This window comes from Podarcis muralis, chromosome 17 (genome assembly GCF_964188315.1).
Source record: "Podarcis muralis chromosome 17, rPodMur119.hap1.1, whole genome shotgun sequence".
In the NCBI taxonomy this organism is placed as follows: domain Eukaryota; kingdom Metazoa; phylum Chordata; class Lepidosauria; order Squamata; family Lacertidae; genus Podarcis; species Podarcis muralis.
This window is the reverse complement of record NC_135671.1, coordinates 26924372-26947756: the sequence shown is the minus strand read 5'-3', so window position 1 is coordinate 26947756 and position 23385 is coordinate 26924372. Positions and strand designations below refer to the sequence as shown.

At 42.2% G+C, this 23385-nt stretch overlaps 1 protein-coding gene across 5 annotated transcripts in view; it reads right to left on the bottom strand.

The window, feature by feature from the left end:
- Positions 1 to 23385, bottom strand: part of ADAMTSL1 (ADAMTS like 1) — a 718478-nt gene that overhangs the window by 433052 nt on the left and 262041 nt on the right. For all 5 annotated transcript variants that reach the window (XR_013391089.1, XM_028711677.2, XM_028711679.2 and 2 more), the window contains one exon: positions 4719 to 4764. Coding sequence is in view for 4 of the 5 variants with exons in the window: in XM_028711677.2 (XP_028567510.2) it covers positions 4719 to 4764 (46 nt within the window). In the remaining variant the exon portion in view is untranslated. The remainder of the gene's footprint in view (positions 1 to 4718; positions 4765 to 23385) is intronic.

The following is a 23385-nucleotide window of genomic DNA, read 5'->3' as shown; positions in this document are numbered from 1 at the left end:
ACTTAGAAAAAGGTATAATCTGAGTATTTAGAAGCATGGAAATTCAGGTCATGTGATGGTTGAGCGGTTCTGTTTGTAGATGAAGAAATAATAAAAGGTTATTTTCAGGAGGAGAGAATTAGTGACATCTTGTCACTAAAAATAGAAGAACCTTTGGCAGCTGAAGGTGAATCTCCAGGAAAGAAAAGGGCTGAAAGAACAGCTTTAAAAATCCATCTTTTATAGGTTTACAATATGGCAGAGAAATCAGCTTTAGAAGTTCCATGCAGCCAAGAAATGTGTGAGTCACTTTTTAAGATTTTGTTTACTTTTCATACCAAAGGGTATATAATAACATAGCAAGTTATAAAAATGTGTCTTTTTCTTTTACTGCATTCAGGGTCGTTTTTCCAAGAAACAACAAAGGGTATTTTTCCTTCAAAGTTCCAGAATGGTTTCAGACATGTTTAGCTGGGTTTTTCTCCCCCTCAAGTTTCTACCACAGTTCAGAACACAAATAGATCTTTCTTGCCTCCAAAATAAAAATTTCCTGGCTGGACCCTAAAGCCATTTAAAGAATAAGAATTGGGCTGGCAGAATCATACCAAACAACCATCTAGTCCAGGTAAAAGTTCCAGAAGGATGCCAACTTTTTCACTGGCCTTTGCTCACATGCCTCTAAGAGCAGCCTGGCACACATGAATTTAGCAGCTGGAGCTTTTCTTCACCTAAAAATAAAATTGCTGTGATAGGAGGACAGCCAGAAAAAGAGCTCAGAACCCTTACTCCACGCTTGTAGTCAACACATGAATTTATCCATGTTCATCCCCACAACAGATAAAGGAGGAAACAAGACTTGCTGCAGTTACTGCTATTCTCACACACACCTTTAAAACAAACTAATTCGCGGTGTGTACTCCAGAACAATGAAAGGATCAAAAACTCTGGGAAGCAAGGATGCCGGATTAAGCCAACCGTAATGGGAAAACAGAGGTGGAGTTAATGCAAGAGGCATCTGGGGAAAGTTTCTTGTCAGATTTATCTGGACTTCTTCAGATTGCTTTCTTGGTTATTATTATGGTTCTGCAACTGTAACTGCACTGAATGTTCCCTATGAGAGAAAGCGTTGCATCTCCCCAGGTACACAAAATAGGATTGCCGGGGCAATGAGATGAACCTTGAGAGAAAAATACGTGTGCCATATGCAGTAAATGAGAAACAAATGTGTACTTATCACACCAAAAATATGATTGTTTGGAAACTCCCTCAGTGCATACTAGAGCTGGATATCTTTCCTTAGTTCTCCCCATTTTCACTGTTAATTTGTCAGTTCCCCCTCCTGCTGATTTGATATATGCAATGTATATGCAGGTATATTTTACCAGGAGCAGGCATCCCTTTCATCATGAAGACAAAACCATTTCCCTACAGGTGATTTATCTCTCCCTTGGACACTGAATGAGGAGTTGCTAGACTATCTCTGCAGCATGCATTCTGAGAAGGCAACTTCTGGAAAGAGGTTTTTGGTTTTGTTTTTTAAAGGGGGGCGTAGACAATCTTTCCTACTCTTTGTAAATTGTTTTGCTGTTTGGATTTGTGCAATGAGTGAGCTCGTGTTGAATTTCATGTAGATGCATATCTATAAATCACTTTCCCACATAAAAGCAGCCGAGGAAGTGGGCGATAAAAAAATTAAATAAAACCATACATCCCTCTCCCTTGAAACACAGATTAAATAAAAATTGGAAGACAGGCTAACCAGTAATGAACCCACACCGTTCATTAAAACGACTCAATGGTAAATTGGATTATAAAAGCTCTCCCAAGTTTCCTGGACAAAGATGTTAGAAAGTGGGCTTTTGTAGTGAGGGCACGCCACATTTTCAGCTCCACCGCATGAAACCCCTACTTCTAACCACCACTAGCACCAATGGCTTCCCTAAAAGAAAAAAAGACTTAAAACGAGACTCTCCTCAAATACTTATTTGGATTCTGAACCAGGCAATTGTTAGTTCCAATGACATTATATAATATAATAATAATAATTTATTATTTATACCCCGCCCATCTGGCTGGGTTTCCCCAGCCACTCTGGGCGGCTTTCAACAGAATATTAAAATATAATAACCTATTAAACATTAAAAGCTTCCCTAAACAGGGTTGCCTTCAGATGTCTTCTAAAAGTCTGGTAGTTGTTTTTCTCTTTGACATCTGGTGGGAGGGCGTTCCACAGGGCGGGTGCCACTACCTATAAGGCCCTCTGTCTGGTTCCCTGTAACCTCACTTCTCGCAATGAGGTAACCGCCAGAAGGCCCTCAGAGCTGGACCTCAGTGTCTGGGTAGAACAATGGGAGTGGAGATGCTCCTTCAGATATACTGGACTGAGGCCGTTTAGGTCAGCACCAACACTTTGAATTGTGCTTGGAAATGTACTACTAGCGGCCTTTTAAAACATCGTTCATGTGTAGAGGTGCCCACTGGAGCCTCAGGCCACACAGTTGCACCCAATATTACATTATAGTCCCCCTGTTTCCTTAGATTTCTGAGCAAAAGAACAGCAAGAAACACCAACCTTCTTGCCATGAAGCAGAGAGCGGCTGCTCTATAACTCTGATTCTACACACTCAATTCTCTACTCTTGCTTTTGGACAGAGATATGTGAACTTTTATTTTGAAGAGACACATTTCAAGTGCATTAGCCAAAAGATCGAACCTATCCTAAGAACAACATTTTTATTTTTTCTATTAAGGAAAGATTATTCTTTGTGTTGGAAAAGTTCAGCTGTTCCTATAAACAAGGGCTCCGAACTTAGGTGTAATCCCAGCTTCCCAGCAGGGTGATCCAGCAACAACAAACTAATGCAGAGCAGCATCTCGTTACATTCCGCTTCCTTTGGGGCTGGCAGGAGCAGAACAAGGCAAGGAGCAAGCTGGCCAGTATTGTGCAAAACAAATCAAAACCCGCGAGAGTCTTTTGAAAGCTATCAGCTTGGACAGTGTCTCTTTCATTTCTCCCATGCTATATTCAGTGGAGCCACCGTATGTCTCCCGACTTGACACAAATTATTAAGCCTGTTGCTCTCTTCAGTCTCCTGGTGTACCCAAAGTGCCTCACAGCTGGAAGACAACCCACAAAGCAGAGGGCAGCTTTATTGACTGGCTATTACCTCCAGTTGTTGTCAATGAGGACAGCTCCTGTCTAGACTAAAGGGAGATTGCAACGACCCGGAGAGGACCCCAGTGTAATCCCGTGAACAGTAAGGTGGTTTAAACGCCCATGAAATCAATGAGATTTATGCAGCCAAACCACACACAACATTGGAGCCATTAGCCATCATGTTCAATGACTGACTGAATAAACATGAGTGTATGGGGAGCAGTTGTTCTAGTGAAGGAAAGAGATACAGTTAAAAGGTTTTCTGACTATTTAACACAGGGGTTTAACACTTGCGGCCCTGCAGATGTTGTTTGACGACTGGGGTGGATGATATTTAGAGTCCAACAATATCCAGAACACCACAGGTTCCCCATCCCTTCAGCAAGAGCTTCAGCTTTTCTCTGATGAAAACAGGGACATGTCCAAAGGCTGTTCCATGGGTCTAATCCAGCCCACTGGTCATTTTAATTCAGCCCCTGTGGCAGTTTATTTCCTGGGGTAAAATCCTAAAAAAAAACCTCAACAACTTGAATCCTAAAAAAAGGATAACAACTTCGGTTGGCCCTTTGGTCAGCCCTCACAGCCCTTCACTTCATCAAATCTGGCCCTCTTTGAAAAAAGTTTGGACACCACTCATCATCATCATTTTATTATTTATACTCTACCCATCTGACTGGGTTGTCCCAGCTACTCTGAGCGGCTTCCAACATGTATAAAAACAAAATAAAACATTAAACATTAAAAAACTTCCCTATACAGGGCTGCTTTCAGGTGTCGTCTAAAGCAGGGGTAGACAAACTAAGGCCCGAGGGCCAGATGCGTCCCAATCACCTTCTCAATCCGGCCCACGGATGGTCCGGGAATCAGCGTGTTTTGACATGAGTAGAATGTGTGCTTTTATTTAAAATGCATCTCTGCATTATTTGTGGGGCCTGCCTGGTGTTTTGACATGAGTAGAATGTGTGCTTTTATTTAAAATGCATCTCTGGGTTATTTGTGGGGCATAGGAATTCGTTCATTCCCGCCCCGCCCCCAAAAACATAGTCCGTCCCACCACATGGTCTGAGGGACGGTGGAACGGCCCATGGCTGAAAAAGGTTGTTGACCCCTGTTCTAAAGGTTGTACAGTTACTTGTTTCCTTGGCTTGGCGGGAGGGTCTCAAAACTTCATACATTTCTCTGATGGATACAGGGATGTCCTAAGGGAAAGCTGGACATTCTGGGATCAAAACAGAAACCAGGATGGCTTCTTTAAATCTGGAAAACAGGGGCATTTGGAGGGTCTGCAAGAGGGCAAGCATGAAAAAGGTGCCCTTCATTCTCTCCCTCCTTCTGCATTGAGGGGAAAGACATCTGCAAGGAGGCCTGAGTATTGCGCCTCTATGGGGAAAATGTGCCTCTCTTCATACCAACAACATTTCAACTGTAAATATTTGTGTATAAACCTCATTTACTTGAATGTCATACGCCACTACCAGAGACCTATCCTTTTGGGGGATAGTTTCCAGAGAACCCATTTGTCACAAACCCCAAATCTTTCCAGATATGTGGATTGCAATAGCCCCAGCACATAATCACTTACCACGTTGCTGCATGTTCGGTATCTGATATTTCGACCCTCACAGCTCCTGTAGCCAAACAAAAACAAAAGCCACATTACTGCATGTCAATACCCTAATCCACAAGTCACTCATTTCCATCTGTATTTTGCCAGTCATATAAATCAGACACAATGCACAATTCCGACCACTGAATGTTGTCAAGATGTGCATTCACCATGATATATTTCATGTTCCTAAATGCAGCAATGTGAAGAAATACATTCCATAACATGTAGCTCTCTGAAGCTGAGTGAACTTGGAACTCAAAAGGGACGGTAGTCTTCAGAAGGTTAAACGCCTTTGCTCAAAGATAGTCAATTTATTTATGTAAAATATTTGCAGAGCACGCTTTTCATTAAAATACAACAAGGCAGCATACAACATGTCAAATTATAGTGAGATTAGTGCATGACTGCTACAAACTATTTTCTAATACAGAACCTCAGAATATTGTGCGGCAACTTAACATAAGGGTTACTGACAAACACTCATTAGGCAATACTATGAAAAAAAGGTATGATGAATTAACACAGTAAATTTTGACATATGGTCAATCTGTTCCTCATGTGTGTTTGTGTGTAGAGGTGGGGGGGGGGGAGAGAAAGTCAAAGCTATAAGTATGTTGCAAGAAAACTGAAATGAATTTGTTGCCTTAGATTCCCAGCATGAAAGAGAATCAAATTAACACTTTTGAAAGATGAGCATGTTAAGTTAAAATTCATAGCTCTGTTGGATCCCCAAAAGAAAGTCTCAAACTGAGATATTTGCTTTATGACCTATCATTGTAGCCTTCAGTAGCTCTGTCTGTGTACTCCAGTTTCTGTCTCCTGTAGATCCTTTTTCCTTTCATAGGCTACAGGTTTTGCCTTCCCATATAATTTCCCTGACTTTATACATTCAGTCCAAGCGATCAACAAGTTTGCACTCCGGGGACCAATGCCAGGATTGGAATATTGCTAGGAAATGTATTTGGGGTTCAACAACCCCAAGATTATCTTTGCAGAAAAAAAAATCACAAATTAATGAAGCTGGATTTGGAATTCTGAAATTGGAACTACACCATCATGCCTACTTACTGTCTAATATCAAATACTGGAAACCTTTCTTCGGTTTCAACTTTCTGAACTGGGGAACTTTAGAATATACATTTATAGCAACTTTGGCTGGTTGGACAATATTAGGATCAAAATATATGAAAACTCATATATGACTCTTAAAACAATTAAGTCAGTTTGAGGGCTATGTAATAGCATTAATGGGAAAAACAACAACTCAACAACAGAAGTTCCTGAATTGGGTTTCTCCAGATTATGGGAGGGAGGCTGAAAAGATTTTAAGTTTTTTTAAAAGCAACAACAACACCTTATATATAGGACTATGCCACCTGGCACCTTAGTAAGTGCAAAGAGACTGCAAAATGTTACCAGACCAGGATAAGAATTTTGTAAATGCTGTAGGCTGACTGGAATAAAAGACAGAACAAGATGAAGACTGATGGCCATCTGGAGATCAGAAACAGAAAGAAAATTTCAACCTAAACATTCCAGTTTCTGACAAAGTCCAAGCGCTTTTCTTTTTTTCTCTCCCTCCGCCCAATCATTCTGAACTATAGCACGGCCAACATAATGCTTGAGTTAACGGAAGATCTGTTTCTTTTCTAAGCTGTTGCATGCATGGGAAAGCTGACTTTTCTTAATTTAAGAAGTTGAGCATTAAACTAACATAGTTCAATAAATCCAAACCTTTGAAATTAAAAATGTATTTCAGTTCCATGCCACGACGGAACACCCTGAGCAAGTCCATCCCGCTTAGAAGTATTGCAATAGGTTCTGATGCAGCACAATACAAGAACTATCGGTATTCTTAACCCCCATAAAATATATATTTTATAATACATAGGAAAAGGAAAGAGAGCCATGCATACTAACAATCTGAACAGTATATTGGCAACCCTCCATGTGTGCCCGTTCAATATGTGTGCATCTGTGCATCTCACTGAACGCAGAAGTGACCTGAAAACGTCACAAAAAGAGGCAGGATGGGGAGGGACAGGGCAGAATGGGGTGTTTGCAGGCTTTTTCAATGGTGTTTCAAATATATGTGATTTCACTGATGCATGCAGTGCCTCAGAACGTAAACACCACCCCCCTCAAAATGGGGGATTGCCTGTAATTATTGCAACTTCTCTTAAGAAGCCCATTATTCGATCAAAAGAAGAATGGATATTGAAGATGATGGAATATGCGGAGATGGCATGGTTAACCGGGAAGATCAGGCACCAAGAGGACAATAAGTTTAGTAGAGAATCGTCTTCTTCTTTGGTGATCCCTCATAGCCGAGTAAGATTGTTTCCATAAACATGGTTTTAACAATGAGTCTGAAAGTGACTGTGGAGGCCAATTCAGGATCCAAAACTCCTTCTACAGTGGGGACATAGGTTTTCAGGCAGGAGTTGATCACTGTGTGGATTTGCCAAGCGTGCCTTCCTCTTAGAACTTTTCTCCCTTGTATCCTGAGTTCGAGTGTCTTCAAAGCCCATGACACCTTTGGTAAAGGCTGTTCTCCAATTGGAGCGCTCGCAGGCAAGTGTTTCCTAATTGTTGGCGTTTATACTACATTTTTAAAGATTTGCCTTGAGATAGTCTTTAACCTCTTTTGTCGACCACCAGCATTATGCTTTCCATTTTTAAGTTTGGAATAGAGTAGTTGCTTTGGAAGATGATAATCAGGCATCCGCACAACATGACCATTCCAGTGAAATTGATGTTGAAGAATTATTGCTTCGACACTGGTGATCTTTGCTTCTTCCAGTACACTGGTATTAGTTCACCTGTCTTCCCAAGTGATGTGTAAAATTTTTTGGAGACACCATTGATGGAATCTATCAAGGAGTTGGAGATGGTGTTTATAAGTGGTCCATGTTTCACAAATATTAAAGAACACTGTAAGAGTTTAAAAACATTAGCAGGAATACATAGCGCTTGTAATTTAAATGAACAAAAGGTAAGAATGGATTATAACAAAGTTAGATAAAGTTATTAGAGGCAGTTAAAAGGGGAAGAATTCTGGAAGCCAGTGGAGGGGTGGGAGGAAGTCCTGGGGTTCAGGGAACCCCATAAAAGTATTGATATGAATATGGTTTTGTGAAAATAAGTATCTGTGTGTATATGCATATGTGTGTGTGTTTAAAAAAATTATGCTTTTAGAAAATTTGAAAATAAGAAGCCCAATATTTGAAGCGTCATAGTATCTGAATTCTAGGATACTATTTTAATCCATGTTGTTGTTTTAATTGGGAGTTGCAGTAGCTTGATGATGATCCTCCCCCAAAGCGTGGTTGAAGCGAAAGTGCAAACCGTCAACTGAACAAAAAACCCGCCAACATTGTGTCCAAATGACTTTGCTTCTCTTGAGCTAATACAGTTCTTCAGGCATTTTCACACAGTTCAACTTGGGCACAGATTGGCTTGGCACAGAGCAACCTTTGCCTTCAAAGTTAGGTCCTCATGGGCCCCATTTCTTGCAAATAGGTTTGGAGTGAAATGACTGGGTTAGGGTTTTCCATTCATTTGTCAAACAGAAGCAAGGGTTGTGTATAAAGTTTCTTAACACCCTATACTATCAATAATATGCTAGAAGCCTGCAGCCAAAGAACAGGCTGGTTAGTTTAAACTGTGACATTCAGTGCCTCCAGCATTGCTTTTAGGTCTTTGTTGCTGCCCACGTAGGGTCGTTGAGTTATAATACTGCAATGAGAGTAGAAGCTTCAATTGGCAGAATACCCTATAGATTCTAGACCAGGGAATGGGAATCTTTTCTTTTTCCCTGTAGAGGTTTGTTCTGGTGAGGGGTCGTTCTGGCAGCATCAGCGGCTTGTCTGCCCCGGGTGCAGGCAACCCATGCTATGCCACTGGCATGTAGTCATTGGAGGATAGCTAAAAGGAAATGTGGTCTTCTGGCTAAAAATGGTTCCTTGCCCATGACACAGATTCTCTTGAAGCTTTGTCTCAACATGGGACTCCTTCCTGACCTTTGCTACTAAGCCTGTGCCCTAAGGGAGGCTTAGGAAACAGGCCTTTGGGGACTTTCCCCATCTTTCCTTCTAGTGGTCAGGACTTGGACAAAAAAGGAGGGGGGAGATGATGGGCAGTTTGAAATCACATGGGAAAATTGAAGTGTTTTACCAGCCATAGTGAAAATGAAACTAAAGAGGTTGTTTCAGCTCAGCTCCACGCTTTACCCTTTAAGATCAGAAAAGAAGGCAAGGAGTAGATAGCATAGGGCTTCTTCTTCCCCTGGCAACCTAAAAAACACACACGCCGAAACATATCTGAGGAACATTTTTTTTTCTGTAGCGGTAACAAAATAAACAACCAGCTGGCAAAATGCCAACGGCAGTCACTGCAGTCAGCAAACTGGCCAGGAAAATCAAAACACAAATCATACCTTTTGGACTGCCAAAGGCACACATATGGGATGCAGTATATGGGGTAATGACCCGAAATGAGAGCAAGACGAGAAGTAGTAAAGCAGGAGACCAAAAACTATTAGGAATTAATACTTTTAGCATAAATAACATTTCCCAAAATCTCAGGTTTTAGAGAGTCAGCGTTTCTGATGCAAATAATTTATCATAGCTGAAATGAACTAAATGCTAGCCTTTGTGTGGGAGGAGAGGTAGATTTGAGCTTCAAATAAATGTCCCTGGGATGAAACACACTCCAAATTACATCAATGTAATTCTAGAGCACTCATAAAAGTCAATAAAGCTGCACTGAATTTACTCCCAATGTTACTGAGAATGTCTCCCTGCCCGCTTAATGTCTGTCATTTCATAGAGTTAAGTAGTAAAGACCTGCAGCCCAAGATTTAGTTGGATGGTTTGAACCAAGATGGAAAACCAGACCTTAACATGCAGTGCTGCGCCACCAGAAGTTCTCCAACCCCTCTGGGTCTTTGTTCTTCCTGATATGAGCTTTGGACCCCAGACAAATTCATCAACAAGATGTCATAAAATTACTACTGTGCTTGCACTTCCATGCAACAATGAAAATGGCAAAAATTTAATAACCAGAAGTAACACAGGATGCAAATGTAATGGAAAAGAGATCTGCAACAGCAGAGGGTGATTAAGAGTAGAAGCCCAAGCCAGGAGAACCAGCAGAACTCTCGCAGTCTATGCTAACCAGGCTGGTTCATTGCAAGTCAGAAAAATGACCACAAGCCAAGCCCTAGTTTTTAAGAAGGTGGAGGACAGCAGAGAAAGTCTCCAGAAATCTGGCTGTGACCATGTCTCCATTCCCCATAATAAATGAGTGGATATTGGGACCCATAAACTCTCCTGTGATATACACAACATGCACAGGCTGCATATTAAACCACCCATGTGTATGGCACTTCGCAGAGTGAACAAGGAGCTTGCCATCTCAACATCTGAAGAGGAGGTGGGGACAAACACTGGCAGAGTGCACAATTATTTCAGTTATACACAGCTATAGGGCACAGCGGTACAGGAAATAAGAGGTGTGTAACAGTGACCCTGGGACGCGGGTGGCGCTGTGGGTTAAACCACAGAGCCTAGGACTTGCTGATCAGAAGGTCGGTGGTTCGAATCCCCGTGATGGGGTGAGCTCCCGTTGCTGGGTCCCTGCTCCTGCCAAACTAGCAGTTCGAAAGCACGTCAAAGTGCAAGTAGATAAATAGGTACCGCTCTGGCGGGAAGGTAAACGTCGTTTCCGTGTGCTGCTCTGGTTCGCCAGAAGCGGCTTAGTCATGCTAGCCACATGACCCGGAAGCTGTACGCCGGCTCCCTCGGCCAATAAAGCGAGATGAGTGCCGCAACCCCAGAGTCGGTCACAATTGGACCTAATGGTCAGGGGTCCCTTTACCTTTACTAACAGTGACCCTTGCTTTTTACAAGCTGGGTTGTTTGCCAAACCACTAGTTTGGTCTTAGGACTGCAGCATAATTTTGAAACAGGGTAGGGATTTTTCTACAGGGAGCAACATTCTTTTTCTCGAGTGAGATGTGTGCATGCATTGGTTCTGCTGCGGACCCTTGAAGCTGCTATCAATCAGAGCAGATAGTATTTCACAGGAAGGACAAATTATCTGACTTCCCATAAATCAGCTCCTTATATCCCAAGCATAGCTGGATGCATTTTGCAGGCGGCCACATAAATGAGCTTACAATGTACAGTATATCTGTTAAAAGTCAACCCTGCAATTTGAAAACACAGAGACATTCCTCCCAGTCTTTACCATGCTAACCTCCCCTATCCCATAATATCCTGGAGGCAACGGTAGCTGTTTATACGGGGGAAACCATTTGGAAGATATTTAATGCATTATTCATAATTAACATGGTGTAGCGGTCGGAAATTAGGAAAACCACAACCAAGTTACCAGCCATCTCTGAAGGAACGATTAGCAAAACCTACAGACTAAACTGTCTCTGTAAATTGTCTGAAGTTTGTGACTTCGTGTGGTTTGGATTCAAAACAAGTATTGGAACTTGATGGTTCAACAAGCTTATCGTCCACAAATAAGTAACAAATTTTCTCTGGGTTTGCTGATGTCATCAGCATTGTATATATTTGGCTTGCGTTTCTGCCTCGTGAAACTACTGTGAAGGTAGGTCAGCAGGTCAGTTTTACAGATGGGAAATACTGCATGTCAGATGATGACTTGCTTACAGTTGGATACTGATGCGTACAAATATGAATCCAGGCAAAAGCCCAACATTCTATCCACTGTATTTCAATAGAACCTGGATGCCAAAGTTCTGGGAGTTCCACGATAGTCAGGAAAAGCCATAGGCTCAGTGAGAGGCATATGCTTTGCATGTAAAAGATCTGAGGTTCAATCCCTAGCAGGAATCCTGATAGGCTGCTGGCAGTCAGTGTTGACAGTACTGACCTAGATGGACCACAATGGTCTAACTTCAGCCTAAGGCAGCACCCTGTGTCCTTTGTCTCCAAAGACCACTAAAGCCATGGCTTTCCTCTATTTCTGCAACAACAATTCTCTCCTTTTTTAAAGATTGTATTTATATTTTGGGGCGTTTATGTGATTTAATAACAAAGTAGCTTATTATTCACTCTTTTTACTGTGAACCGTGTTGTGAGTGTTTGTTGAATGGAAAGCAGGATATAAATTGAAACCACAGCAGAATGGGTGACAAAGAAAGACATTTGAAAAATAAAGTACAAAGCCATTAGAAAAGTTGTTGGCAAGTATTTTAACAGGAGTATTTGTATTGTACTTAAAGAGTATTTGTTACTCCTGATGCCTGCCAATATTTGCATATTGTTCTGGTTACGTTTGCACCAGCTTGGAAATGGCTTCTCCAATGATTGGGGTTCATTTTTGACCCCTTTCCTAATGACACATAACTTTCCTCTTTTGCAGTTGCCACACACTAAGTGGATGCTTTCATTAAGATATAATCGTACCTCAGAAGTCAAACAGAATCCATTCCGGAAGTCCGTTTGACTTCCAAAATGTTTGACTTCCAAAGCATGGCTTCTGATTGGCTGCTCCTGCAGCCAATCGGAAAGCCGCGGAAACCCCATTGGACGTTCAGCATCCAAAAGAACGTTCGAAAACCAGAACAATCACTTCCGGTTTTTGACCGTTCGGGAGCCAAAACGTTCAACTCCCAAGGCGTTCAGGAGCCGAGGTATGACTGCATTCACTATGCAGTCCAAGATCCATGGTCAAGCATCAGCAATTCATTCACACCCCATTAGTGTAGATTTGAAGTTATGCTTTCTTTTTTGCCCAATGGGCATCACTCTACATTAAATTACAATGAACCACATTTAGTATTTTAATGCCCCCGTCATCCAGTTTGGAGATATCCTTTGTAATCTTTTTTGGTATGACAAACCTGGATAATTTGGTGCTATGAATGAACCTGGCCACTTCATTGTTCACCCCAACTGCATATCACTTAGGAACAAATTTAAAGCACCATTCTCAGCACAGATTCTTGTGGGACACAGCTCCTTATATTCAGCCACAGTAAGAACGGTCTATTTGCTCCTACTCTACGCTTCCTGTTCCTTAGATGGTTTATGATACATAACAAGATGTGTTGTTTTATCCTATGACTGCTAAATTTGCTTTGGAATCTTCGGTGATGAAGTTTATTCCAAGCTCATGGAAAATCCACGTACACAATGGCTACTGGATTACCGATATCCACCTGCTTATTAACACTCTGAAAGAACTCCAAAAAGTTAGTGGAACAAGGGTTACTTTTGTAAAATCATGTTCATATAACTCCAGAAAGACTTGTTCTTTCTATAAACTTGATAATTTTATCTTTAACAATTCTTTCCATGAATTTACCTTGAGTTCATCTAAACTAACTAGCCTATAATTTCCTGGATCCCAAACCCCTGGATTCCTTTTTAAAAACAGCTGTTACATTGCTCAACCACAAAGGCTGATCTAGGGAACAAGTTACATATTTTTGTTACGAGATCGTTAATTTCACATTCGAGTTCTTTAAGAACTCTTGGGTGGATACGATATTATCTGCTGATTTTTGAAAAATCTTCTGATAAAGCCCAGAACTTCATTCTCTTGTCAGCACTATTTGCCTCTCTTCTTCAGACTCCTTTCCTGAATTTCGACTCTTGCTTTGAAGAACAAATGCACCCGTTCCAAAGATATGGAGGTTGGAATGCAGTAAGACAACAATGGTAGTGAATTCATGGTAATGGTTTCATTCTATCAAGCTATTCAAAGAGCAACAGAAGTTTTTTTCAAGATGGAAAATGGTATACTAAGTACCTATATGATCATCAAGAGTGAGGAAAAAGAGCAAACCAGGGGAATCTGCTGCTGCCCTCCGCAACCCATCATTCCAGAATTACACCAGATGTGGCTGCTATTATGTTTGCATGCCACAGCAAAGTAGGCTTAATCCACATAAAACTAGAGCTATGCACTGAATGCAGGTTTTTCTCCATGTATACAAATGTATTACAGATTTGAAATTCCGATTTCCCCTATAGTTTAAATTAAATATAATTTTAGAAATACACATTAACTGCACAATTGCATAATATGTATACAAGGGGTCTTAAATTCATTCCATCAAAAGGTCAATAAATAGCAAAAACTCAGACAGGACTAAAATTTTGGCTATGTATATTGTGCAATGGCAGCTGTTTTCAGGGAATATGAGTTTTGGCTATATATAAATCCACATGCTTTCTGAAATGGGAATGGAAAGGTGAGTATTCCAAAGAAAGCACCGAACAATGATTTCTACTCTTCCAATGACTTTTAGAAAGTGGCTTCTTCACATTGCTCTAACTTGGAGCATGACTGCAAGTTGCCCTATCAACGTGGAACAAATTGGTGCATATCAATTCCATGTCACAAAGGGAAGGGAAAAAAGGTGAACAAGCAAAATAAAATGTATGTATTATATAAAGTGTTGTGATTTGGGTTTTTCGGTGTGTAAAAACATCTGCTGCTCAAGGCAGAAGGATCCTGATCTGAAGCTGGAAACCGTAAAACACAGAGCAATGGAATCATGGCCAACTCCATCATCCTCGGCCAAACTTCTCAAACAAAATATAGCTTGACAGGAAAGGATGATGACAAAAGGGAGTGTGCAAACAGTCACAGAGTGTGCCAAGTGAAACAGAAAACTTTGGCTCAAAGCTGTGGTGAAAACCACTCTGGGATACCATAGGTCATCTTAGGAAAGGTTGCTGATCCATTATCTCCAGCCCAATTCTCCTACAGCTAATTTAGAACAGAACAAAATGAATGGTGTTCAAAGGGGATGAAAATTTACAGATTTTTCCGCCCTATAAAAGTGTACAGTACCTAACTTATGTACTAAACAATGGGTCAAAGGGTGGGGTGGGGGTTCCTGACAAGATATCAGACTGTAAGAAGAGTTCTGCTGTATCAGGCAAGAGGCCCATCGAGTCTAGCACTCTGGTCTCACAGTGACTTCCACAGGAAGGCCACAAGGAGAATTTGAACACTCTCCACACCTGTGTTTCCCTGAAACTGGTATTCAGAGGCATATTGCCTCCCTCAGTGGAGGTAGAACAGAGCCACTGCAGCTAACAGCCATGGGTAAACTTCTACAGGTGCACATCCAAGCATGCTTCCTTACAGTTACAAATAACCTTCCATACTGTAATATAAAATACAGTTTGTAGACCAGCAGGGCAGAAAGGACACCATCTGACTGCATGAGCAAGATTGCTGGATGAAGTACGGAGACTTCTTACATTAGCACACTGTATATCCAGTGGATGTGCTTACTATGGTATGTAGCTGATACTAGAAGAAAGCAATTAAAATGCTGATATAAAGGTAAAGGGACCCCTGACCATTAGGTCCAGTCGTGACTGGCTCTGGGGTTGCGGCGCTCATCTCGCTTTATTGGCCGAGGGAGCCGGTGTACAGCTTCCGGGTCATGTGGCCAGCAAGTCTAAGCCACTTCTGGCGAACCAGAGCTGTGCACGGAAATGCCGTTTACCTTCCCGCCGAAGCAGTACCTATTTATCTACTTGCACTTTGATGTGCTTTCGAACTGCTAGGTTGGCAGAAGCAGGGACCGAGCAATGGGAGCTCACCCCGTCGTGGGGATTCGAACTGCCGGCCTTCTGATCGACAAGTCCTAGGCTCTGTGGTTTAACCCACAGCGCCTCCCGCATTCCTTAAAATGCTGTTATAAGCATTTTTAAAAATGAAACGGAACATGAAACGTAAGGCCATGGAACCAGGACTGGTTCCTGAGGGTATCTACAATATGTTTGGTTACTCACTGGGACCAGCAGATCCCTCCCACCATCCCTGACTACTGGCCATGCCACGCACCTGAGATCAACAACATTCGGAAGGCCATAGGTTCCCTGTCCCTGTTCTATGTTAAAGAGGACTCTGGAGGGTTCCTTGCCCAAGCTGCTCCCAAATTTTGGAGCTGGTACTGCCTGAGCCATATGCGGCTCTACAGTGGTTTTGGAGAACGGTTATTCTCATAACCTGTGATAGAGTTACAATATGGGGGAAGTTCAGTGATGTAAGACCTCTGAGATAGTGTGTGTGTGTGTGTGTGTGTCCTGTGGGATATGTAGGCAGAGCTGTCAAGTCCATCGTTTCCTGTTTCCTAGAATGGGCACACAGGGGAATGGGTCTCCAAAAGGGAGGACTTGTGGGAGCCACTTCCCCTTGGATGCAGCCAGGTCGAGGTGGGCGGGACCCAAATTAAAGGCTGGACACATCACCGTTTCTCTTTCTCGCCTCCTGCTCTTTGTCTGTTGATCTGCTTCCTGAGATGCCTCATGCATAACAAAGTCTGAGACTTAGCTAAAGGCATCTCTTCATTTTAATCTACAAATGTACCCTATAACTGCAACTTAAGCCTGCCTTCAGACTGCTACTGAATGTGAACTGTGAGTAAACTCTATTCTTATTTTAAGAAGACTATGTTGTATGATTATTCTTTTAAAGAGGGAATATAAGGGGGGGGGGCGATACCAGGAAGATCTAGGCTGCACTAGGGGCATTCTGGATTGCTTCATCTAAAGGGTGAAACCAGCTTCTCAATAGCTTCCACTAGCGCTGCAAAGGGGGTGTACTCTGCTATACGCATAAACGTGAGTAAGGAAGGATAGCATCAAATCAATATGTACTCTGCTACATTCACACAGATCCCCACATGTCTTATATTGAGATGGGGGATAAAACCAAACAATAATGCACCTATTACAACAACACGTATAAGGGTTAGAGAGATAAACAACTATAATAGCCAAATAATTTTTAAAAATACTGGAAAGATCAAATTGGGAGAAAATACAGACACCAACAGTAAAATAACAAAAACAAATCCACACTGTAGTCCATCAAGCTCACTTCTTGCCATGGCCTGACTCACTCATCGCATTTCTCACACCTTCCTGGCATTCACCTACAACAATGAATCTACTCATGGACATCAGGGTTCTAGTTTGCTTTGAAATAAAATGTCAACATTCAAGAGGTTTAATCTTGATCAGGAATGTTTTGGGACTACAGTTCCCATCATCCCTGACCACTGGTCCTGTTAGCTAGGGATGATGGGAGTTGTAGGCCAAAAACATCTGGAGGGCCAAGTTTGGGGGTTGCTGATCTAGATTAATCACTGTGCAATAAAAATGGTATCCCTTCAAGTTAGTAATATGGATCCCCACTACTTAGGAGGAGGACCCCCCCCAAAAAAAAAAACCAATTAAGCAAAGGACAAGGAGGAATCTGTCTTTGTGAAATATTTGGTCACATAACTGATAAAGCAGGGCATGGCCTGACAACATTTCCAAAAAAATGTACTCAAAAAAGAGGAAGGAAAGAATGAAATAGCTGCAGACATGGTAGAAGGGAAGTCCTTCCTTTTACCTTCAAAACAAAACAAAACACATACACATCTTATTTCTTTAAAAGTAAAAAGACTTCACTTAAAAAAAAGCAATGGTCAGGTAAATGGTAGGCTGCACACCTGCCTTCTACACCTATATGAAACCCTAGCTGAGGCTGCCATGAGGCTTTCAGGGAGCACAGGCACTTAGGAAGGTTGTGGAGCACAGACCACAAGAGAGATAATTTGCAGAATATGATACGATACAATACAATAATCTTTATTGTCATTGTCCCATACAGAACAACGAAAATGAAAAAATCTACATCAGACATTCAAAAACCAACAAGTCTGCTATCCCAGCCTGGTTAACCCCCTAAAAACTCTGATACCCCATAATTAAATACAATATACTCCCACAGAGACTCCTTACACTGTGTTTAAAACCAAAATCGTATTTGGATAGAAACGGTTTCTCAGGCCGCTAGTCCTAGTTTTTATAACCATGTACATTCGTCCAGAAGGCAGAAGCTGAAAGAGATTATTTCCGGGGTGCGTGCTATCCTGCACTATCTCTGCAGCTTTCTTATGACACCTGGAAGCGTAGATTTGATCCAAGGTGGGAAGAGTGCACCCAGTTATTCTCTCCGCAGTCTTTACAAACCTGGACAGCATTGTTTATTCCCTGACCGTGCAGCTCCCAAACCACACACACAGACCATAATTTAATACACTCTCAACGGTACAATGGTAAAATGCCATCAACAGGTCCTTTGAGAGATGATTTCTCTGGAGGATTCTCAGAAAATATAACCTCTGCTGTGCTCGCTTCATCAGGTCTTTGCTGTTTTCTCCCCAGGTTAGGTCATCTCTCAACTCAATTCCCAGAAATCGAAACACTGAGACCTGTTCCACACACAGAACAGGGCACTCAACAACACCTCTAGGCCACATGTAAGGTAACTGCAACAAGGACCACACACCCCAAACACAAGGATTCCTCCAAAACTTTCTCTCCCCTTTGATAATTTTTCATATATAATTTCTTTTCTCATTAATTGAGGATGGATGATGTGGATAAATTTTAGACACAGGCAAGATCTCCACCCTGATGAACAATTCATACAGGATTTCCTAGAGGAAAGGGTGATGATAACAGATGTTGGCCCACAAACTTGGCTTCAGTGATTAAATATCCATGAGACCACACATGGTCAGCTACGTCTTGTGTTTTTTAATGTTTGCGCACACACAAAGTATCCCATGCTTTGCCCCTTTGCTGGAAAGAATGACAACAATAATGGACAGGATCTCTGGGTAAATATTTAGCTTCTTGGTTAACCTATTATCACCTTAGATTGTTTCCAGAGTCCTGGGAGTTCCTCCCTTCCTGTACCCTCCCTTTCCATATTACGCATTTTCAAAGATTATTATAGAAGATTATCGTGAGAAAAACGCACCATTTCTCCCCAGAAGATGTCCAGAAGTAATGCAGTGAGGATGATGGTGGCATTTATTAACAATTGGCAGAGGAGGTACACAATCCAATGGCAACAGTTTCAGGGCGGAAGGACACTTGATCCAAAGAGTAATGTGGAGAATTTCAGCCTCAATCTTGAGGGAAGGAGCTTCACTTGCTAACTTTGGACCAGACTGAACTGACTAGTCCTGCCAGCAGATGCCCTGAGGGTGGGCAGGGGGTATGAGTTTTGCTTCACAGTTGGAGGCTGCAATGCTTCTAAATACTAGTTGCTAAACCCATAGTTGAGAGTCCCATGGACTGCAAGAAGATCAAACCTCTCCATTCCGAAGGAAATCAGCCCTGAGTGTTCACTGGAAGGACAGATCCTGAAGCTGAGGCTCCAGTACTTTGGCCACCTCATGAGAAGAGAAGACTCCCTGGAAAAGACCCTGGTGCTGGGAAAGATGGAGGGCACAAGGAGAAGGGGATGGCAGAGGATGAGATGGTTGGACAGTGTTCTCAAAGCTATGAACATGAGTTTGACCAAGCTGCGGGAGGCAGTGGAAGACAGTGGAAGACAGGAGTGCCTGGCATGCTCTTGTCCATGGGGTCACAAAGAGTTGGACATGACTAAACGACTAAACAACAACAAAACCCACAGGAGGGGAGAGAGCTCTTGGGCTCATGGTTTCTCACAGGTATCTGGTTGGCCACTGTGACAACAGGATGCTGGACTAGATGAGCCATTGGCCTGATCCAGTAGACGCTACTTATATTCTTATGTTCTTACCACCTGGTTGCCTCACCTAAACCCTCAGCTTAACCCTTTCCTTCTAACTTTCCTTTTTCAGAACCTACCACAAGTCCTGCTGTCCCTATTGAACTCAACGTTAAGCACAGCTGGCTTGGAACTACTAATGTCTTCCATGCTACTTGATGAACGAAGTTTGCAGTGCACTGTATGGAGATCATATTAAGCAGGATCTTTGCATTTACGCAGTGAAAATGCATGACAGCTAAACATACCTGACCCGAACAGCTAAAGGAATGGGACTAATCAGGAGATCTGGCAGGCGACTCTTGGAAAATAAATTAATTGCATTTATTCAGCTGCTTAGCTGAACAAAGATATTTAGAAGCAGGACATGTATTCTTTGCATGGCTTCAAAGCTGACACAATGGGACTGCATTCTCCTTTTACTTCGGGTTCTGGAAGCCATCACACAGAGAACGAAAAGGCATAATACACCATGAACATTCCTCAGTGGAGGAGAAATATTTAGTTTTGGTTTGTGGGTTGGTCTGTTCTATAGTGCTCAACTAGCGCGCCAGTTCTTAATTTATCAAACTAACAATCAAAAATCTAGCGTCATTCTTCATTTTATCTGTTATAGAATTATGTACGGCATACACAACTCTGCAACATGACAGACATCACAAAACTGTGAACCACCAACACAAATCACAGATAGTTCATTTTCGTCTTCTTAGATTTAAAACTGTCAGGCTTTGGGGTTTGTTTCTAAATCCCCAAAGTTTGGGTGGGTTTCTTTCCTTTTCGCTTTGAAACTGCTTGTCCAGCATCACAGGGAAAAATAATAATCATAATCATTTAGCACTTTTTTATATTCATAATTGTATGCAGACCAGAAAAAGGAAAAATGAATTGCACATTTAGTGCTAGTTCAAGGTCAAATTTTACTATTTAGAATATATTGTTACTGGCGAACAGAATCAGCACATAATAACCCTTTCTCAATCTGCGAATAGGCAAAAGTTCACATTTAGTTTCATAAATCAAACTGAACTCTCTTGATATGGAAGCAAAAGACAACACACTTTTAAAGACAATTCCGACTATGGAGTATGTCCCTTTTGCATATGTGCCATAGACAGCTTTTACACACACCACCCAAAATACTTGTTTTCATAGAACACTGGTGTCCAAACTTTTTTCAAAGAGGGCCAGATTTGATGAAGTGAAGAGCCATGAGGGCAGACCAAAGGGCCAACCAAATTTGTTGACCTTTTTTTCAAGGCTGAAGTTGTTGAGGTTTTTTAGGATTTCACCCCAGGAAATAAACTGCCACAGGGGTCAGATTAAACCGAGCAGTGGGCTGGATTAGGCCTCCAAAATGAACTTTGGACATGCCTGTCATAGAAGATACCTTACTAAGCATAACTAGGCAAATAGACAAATTATAGTTTGTTCACCTTCATCTTTGACTACCTTCTCTGAGAATCCCCAGATACTATCATGAACTGCAGCCTGCACTGATGAAGCAATGAGGCAAACTGTTATGTATTGACAAACCATGGTTTGGTGGTTCAGATTTAATGCCAACTATGGTTTGCCACTCAGTTTCAAACCATAGTTTCAGATCCTGGTTTGGCATGCACTTGCAACAAACATGGCTTGTCAGATGGGAGTCTGTTTAGGTTATCATTCATGACAAATCTTTTTTTTATTTTTCCAGGCCCTAGAAAAATTGTTGAAGAACAGTACAGAAATCTGACAAGTTACCTACCTACCAAACAAATAACTTAGCTTCGGTTTAGCATTGTTTTGCATTACTGCTGAAAATATTCATACTGTCCCATGTTCAATATATGTTGAAAATTACAGTGAAAGCAAGCATTGCCTTCAAGGAAGAAGCAGAGCAGAGAGTGACAGTAGCTTTGGTGCATCTAATGAACTGGCCATATGAATGCTTCTGCTGAAGCCATTAAGTAAGAGTAGAGGTAACCCTCATCCTAATCCTTGATTTAAGTGTCTTATTATTTCCACCATTCTCGCTAACATATATACCCACTCACTGTGGGTATATCAACCCTTCCCTGCAAATCCTATTTTCTGCAGCCTCTTCCAGGGTCAGAATGGTAGCAGAACCACAATACTGCAAAGCAACTCGCATCATTGGCCATGATGGCTGGAGCTAAAGGGAGCTGTAGCTGCCCATTCTTGGGATAATGAATCTTAAGCTAACTTGCTGCTTACTGGGAGGGAGAGGGATGCAGCAGCAAGGTCAGTGCTGTGCAAGTACACTGGTAGAACTAATCCTTTGCGCCCACACAATCCAAGCCTTTTCACCGCCATGTCTTTCCACATCCCACTGAGCGGCAGTGATGCTGCTACTAGGACACTATTGTTGTGGCTCCATCTCATTGGGGGAGCTGCTCCTGGTCTTAAAAATGAACCATAATCACTGCGGTAGAGTTGCTTCACCACCTTCACATACCTGCTGATATCCCCCTTGTATACAATACCCAGAGAAAATTTTGTATCATCTATTAACTGGTCCTCCGGCTGATCCCCCAGAAAGTGACAGTCAAACTCTTAGCTGATAAACATCTGCAAATTACACATCTGGTAGTCAAATTTGCTCTGGCAGCTAAGAAGCTCCATTCCAACTATATTAATGCTTTCTAATTTTAGTTTTTTTATCCTGTCAATTTTGCATGCTGTAAACTTTCATAGGTTATGTTGTGTGATTTCAGAGGAAAGCCTTGCCCTTGTTCTCTGCTCTTCATTGTAAAGGGGATTGTAGAGGGGATGCTGGTGGCACTGTGGTCTAAACCACTGAGCTTCTGAGTATGTCTGGCCGGGCAAGAAAGATTTACAGCAGGCAGGAACTTCTGAAGGTCGGGTGGTGTCCAAGCTAGAGGCGATTGGACTCTCCAACTCCACCTGTCTCTGGGTTTTGGATTTTTTGTCAGAACGTTCTCAGAGGGTTAGAGTAGGGTCACATATGTCCACAGCCCTTAGCCTTAACACCGGCTCACCACAGGGTTGTGTGTTGAGTCCCATGCTCTATGCTCTCTATACGTATGACTGTACAGCCATCTATTCCAGCAACAAAATCATCAAGTTTGCTGATGACACTACGGTGGTAGGGCTCATTTCAGGAGGGGATGAGTCCGCCTATCGGGACGAGGTGGAGCGACTCTGTGTTTGGTGTGGAGAGAACAATCTGGCTCTTAATACGGCTAAGACCAAGGAATTGGTGGTGGATTACAGGGGAAAAAAGGCGGACATTCAGCCCTTGTATATCAACGGGGAACGGGTGGAGAGGGTGGCGGAATTCAGGTTTTTGGGAGTAACTATCGATCAGGGCATGACTTGGAGCGCAAATACCACTGCTCTGGTGAAGAAGGCCCAGCAGAGAATTTATTTCCTCAGACTTTTAAAGAAGAACAATCTGAGTGAGAGACTGCTGGTGTCCTTCTACCGAGGCTCCATAGAGAGCATTCTTACATACTGTATTTGTGCTTGGTTCTCCAGTTGTACAGCTAGGGAGAGGAAGGTGCTCCAGAAGGTCATAACCACAGCCCAAAGGATTATTGGTCATCCTCTCCCATCTTTGGAAGAACTGTACGGTTCCCGTTGTCTTAGGAAAGCAAATAACATCCTGCAGGATTCATCTCACCCGGGACACAGTCTGTTTGCACTACTGCCTTCTGGCAGGAGATATAGAAACATCAAGTCAAGGACAAATAGACTGAAAAACAGTTTCTATCCAAGAGCTGTGGCCTTTTTGAATGCTGTAACTCGATAGTGTGACCTGGGAGTTTGATGGGTGTTGGTGTGGGTGTGGCTGGAATGTGGTTTGTTTGGTTGTTGTTGTTGTTTTGCTTTTGTTGTTTTTAAGGGATGGCATCCAATTTCGTTGCACTTGTGCAATGTTGCACTTGTGTAATGACAATAAAGAATCTATTCTATTCTATTCTATTCTTGGGCTTGCCGATCAGAAGGTTGACGGTTCAAATCCCCGCAACAGGGTGAGTTCCTGTTGGTCTGTCCCAGCTTCTGC